Source organism: Eutrema salsugineum, unplaced genomic scaffold (assembly GCF_000478725.1).
Source record: "Eutrema salsugineum unplaced genomic scaffold, Eutsalg1_0 scaffold_14, whole genome shotgun sequence".
In the NCBI taxonomy this organism is placed as follows: Eukaryota; Viridiplantae; Streptophyta; class Magnoliopsida; order Brassicales; family Brassicaceae; genus Eutrema; species Eutrema salsugineum.
The window spans coordinates 5,208,223-5,212,439 of NW_006256877.1; the positions used below are offsets into that span (position 1 = coordinate 5,208,223).

Here is a 4,217-nt window from a genome sequence, read left to right on the forward strand (position 1 = left end):
TAAGTCTAAAGATGAAAGCTCTAGACTTTGAAAGTCGGGAATTGTAGTCGGTCCCCTTTTCTTCGGTGGTAGATTTAGCGACTCCTCCTCATCTGAACTTTCACCATCTGGACGTTTCTCACGTCTTCCGTACTCTTCGTCATCGGAACTTGCACCATCAGGATCTTCACATCCATCAAACCTGGTTGACAAATCCTCTTCTTCATCATGCATTTCTTCGTCTTGTCCAACTTCGACACCTTCTTGCGGACGATCTTGGCGCACTTGTTCTTCAGGGACTAGACTAGGACATGCATCTCGATCTTCGTTTTCATCAACAACTCCCTTCTGAACTTTTTCTTTGATCTCAACACATAAACGAACCGTTTCGTTTTCGTTCTGGAATTGATGCAAAAAACTCTGCAGCTGTCTTGAATTACCAACAAACACAGGAGGTGTATCCAGAGGTAATTTCCGCCGGACTTCAGACGACAACATATAGCTGAACTGAAGCTCATAAAGATGTTGATCCAACCCAAAATCTTCATATGCGATTTCAACCAAATCGGCAAATGACATTTTGCGGTCTATCCCTATAAAACTACATCTCCTTGACTGATCTACGATGAAGACCCACCTCGTTTTCTTTAAAACCCAGTTACCACAAACCAAAACAACTTGATCCATGAATATAAAAGTGGATAAGAGGCAGAAGATCGAAGTAGAAGGAAAAAATCAAGAGCTATCCCAAGTTTAACAGCTCGACGGCGAAACCTAGAGGTTGAAGATGGACTCTGGTTTTGTTCCGTACTTTAGACAATACATACAGGGCAAAAAAGTAAAATCGCACTGCCCGATAACTAAGTCTACCACATTGATATTGAATCTAACAATTTACAAACAAATCTACCATATAGGTTACTAAGTCTACCATTAATAAAACATATGTACTTGTAATGTTTATAGCTCTACCAACTAAAGTACAGTACATTTAAGCAGGTGGAAAACCAGTACAAGTCCGTTTCCTTATGTTTAGTAGATTTATATTTAGTCGAATGGTAGACTTATATTATATTGTTGGTAGATTTGTTGTAAAAGACTTGTCATGTTCCCAATTTCAGTCGAACGAATGGTAGACTTATATTATATTGTTGGTAGATTTGTTGTAAAAGACTTGTCATGTCCCCAATTTTAGTCGAACGAATGGTAGACTTATTATTATATTGTTGGTAGATTTGTTGTAAAAGACTTGTCATGTTCCCAATTTCAGTCGAACGAATGGTAGACTTATTATTATATAAATAACACAACATAACTTCATAAGTCTACTTCATAATAAAAACAAATCTACTTAACTAAACAGAAGTCTTTTTGACGACTACTGATGCAATCAACGTGGCCAATCCATAGCAAACGACGGTACTACCCACCAGAAATTGGCACACTCCAATTTCCAGAAGCAGGATTCACAAAGTTGATCCCCATACGTCTCTAGCAGGTATTCATCTCCCATCCATTGCATGTCTGGTACTTTGAGACAACCACAAATCCTTGTAGTTAAAGACTTTTTATAAGCCTCGAAAACCATTTCCACCAGTTCCTCGGGCTTCTGGAAATTGAACGCAGGCATGAAGATCTTTTCCATTGCCAATCTCATTTGCTTTGCATCTTCCCGGGAGAGAGCTTTGACAGAGTTGAATACCTCTGATGTGCCATCCATGGTTAGATGTAACATAGTGTGGCAGTACTTACCCATGAGAAATCCGTTGTCTGATGCCATTCGAATGAGATCACACCCTGCTTGGAGGTTATGTTCGAAGAAAATCAGCGATAAACCTCTTCGCAATTGTGCGGATGGATTTCCTGCCGCCAAGCACCGTCTGAAGAATGCACCGACCCTTCCGTGAACATCCCACCTCCACGGCAACATAATGTTGATTAAATCAACATTCCTAAGAAAACCCGCTTCGTTTGAGATGTTGTTAAGTGTTTTGGATGAAACTTTTGCAAGACAAAGATCCGCATACGAGTTTGAAGATATTTTCAACAATATCTCGTACAAAAGATCAGAAGGAAGCGACTCGAGATTCGCCATAGGGTTTAGAGGGATGGGAAATGAATCGTCTAGGTTTAGGGAATTTATAGAGAACTCACACGAGAACTCGAAGCGATCGAAGCGATAGAAGTTCTCAAAATCGATGCGACTGTTCGTTGGATGCATAAGTCTACCATATGCGACGGTTCGTTGGTAACGGTTTATGGTTACCGTTACCATAAGTCTACCATATGGAAGAAAATTGTAAGACGTAAAATTGCAACACTGAAACCGTAAGTCTACCAAACAGTAGGTTTTTTTTGTAGATAGAACAATTCTTTTGGACAAAAAGGTAATTTTACTCCATAAAGTCAAATGTCTGCCAAATATTAAATACTAAGTCTACCTCAACCATGACAAATAACTCTACCATATAAACAAATCTACCATAAGCATGTCATATGTCTACCAGATCAAGGTTAACTCTGTAAATACCAAACTTAATTAATCTACCACATTGTTATTTCAACAAGTCTACCATACGGCAGATAAGTCTACCAGATTACATAAACTCTACCAAACCTACAAACAAATCTACCAACATCTTGTAAGTCTACTTCATGTCATTATTAATCTACCACAAATCAGAATGAAATTTTTTAAAAATATAAGTCTACCACAAAACAAATAAATCTACCAACAGTTTTTAAGTCTACCACATGTAACATATAGTCTACCACTAACCGAAATCAATTTTAACTGAATTAAATCTACCACAAGTCAAACAAATCTACCTCAAAAGCGAAAACTCTACCAATTATATATAACTCTACCATGAAACAGATAAGTCTACCGCACGTATTGACAACTTTTTTCACATAAATCTACCACTAAATAAAATAAGTCTATCAACTCAGAAAATAAATCTACTTCATTGTCAATAAATCTACCGAAAAAGTCAACTATGCGAGAAAGTCAACGTTTTTGTTAACAAGTCTACCAAAACTTTTGACAAGTCTACCATTCATAACAACAAATCTACCGAAACATAATAAATCTACCTCTTATCGTCAAAACTCTACCAAGGAAAGTCTACCAACATTTAAAAACTCTACCAACTCTTGAATAAATCTACCATCGCCCTAATAACTCTACCAACAAAATTTCTGCGTTGACCAAAATGTCATACGTCTACCACAAAGCTTGGTAGACTTTTGAAATTTTTAGCGCCAGAATCTGCCTACGTGGCATTAAAAAAGTAATGGCATTTTCGTAATAAGGTTTTTTTCAACAAAGACCAAAAGGGTGTTTTGGGTATGCTAGGTTAGTTTTGTAAAAAAAATAAAAGTGCGTCGAACCAGTAACATAGATACTTTCTAAGGTTAGTGTAGTAATCCTCCCATTTTTTTATACAAAATTTTTCTTTAATTTACGGCTCATTTTTTCTTTAGTTATAAAATTGTTTATTTTTTATAAAACGGCACATTTGTTATTTTAGTTTGCGGCCACTTTAAACTCAGGGCCGGCTCTAAGGTGATGGAGATATATACAGTAAAAACTCTATAAATTAATAATGTTGGGACTTTGATATTTTATTAATTTATAAAGTTATTAATTTATAGATTTCAAAGAAAAAATATTTTTTATTTTTTATTAATTTAAAAAAAATTCTATAATTTTAAAAAAATTCTTTCTAAAATTTAAAATAAATTTCAAAAAAGATTTTAATTTAAAATAAATAAAATGCATCATTATACTCATATTTTAGTAGATTATCTCATGTATATGTTTAAATCAGATTTTGTTTATGGTAATTATTAATTTATGATAACAATGAGACCATAAATTTACATAGAAGTTTTATTAAAGTTATTATCTTATCGAATTGTGTCATATTTTGAAATAGTCCAACTCGGGACTATGAAAAATTATTAATTTATAGTGTTTATTAGTTTATCGAGTATTAATTTATAAAATTTCTACTGTATAGTGAACTTCCTTTGTCGGTTAAAAAAGGGAAAGTAAAGTAAAGTAAATTAAAATAAAAGGACTTTTCAATTTTCTTTTTTTGGGATTTAATAGAGAATGGCAGAGGATCTAGGTTCTTTATTAATGCATTACTCTCTTATAAACAAAAAATATTGAGAGAGTAATGAATTAATAAAGAACTCTTAACTAAATTAGGATCTGATATTAGATATAT

The 4,217-nt window shown here is 34.3% G+C and overlaps 1 protein-coding gene across 1 annotated transcript in view; it reads right to left on the minus strand.

Annotated features, from left to right (window-relative positions):
* The window catches only part of LOC112088397, a 2,923-nt gene extending 2,365 nt beyond the window's left edge, over window positions 1–558 (minus strand). Inside the window, exon 1 of the mRNA XM_024158667.1 lies at window positions 105–558. Coding sequence (XP_024014435.1) covers window positions 105–558 — 454 coding nt within the window. The remainder of the gene's footprint in view (window positions 1–104) is intronic.
* Window positions 559–4,217: the final 3,659 nt, after the last annotated feature.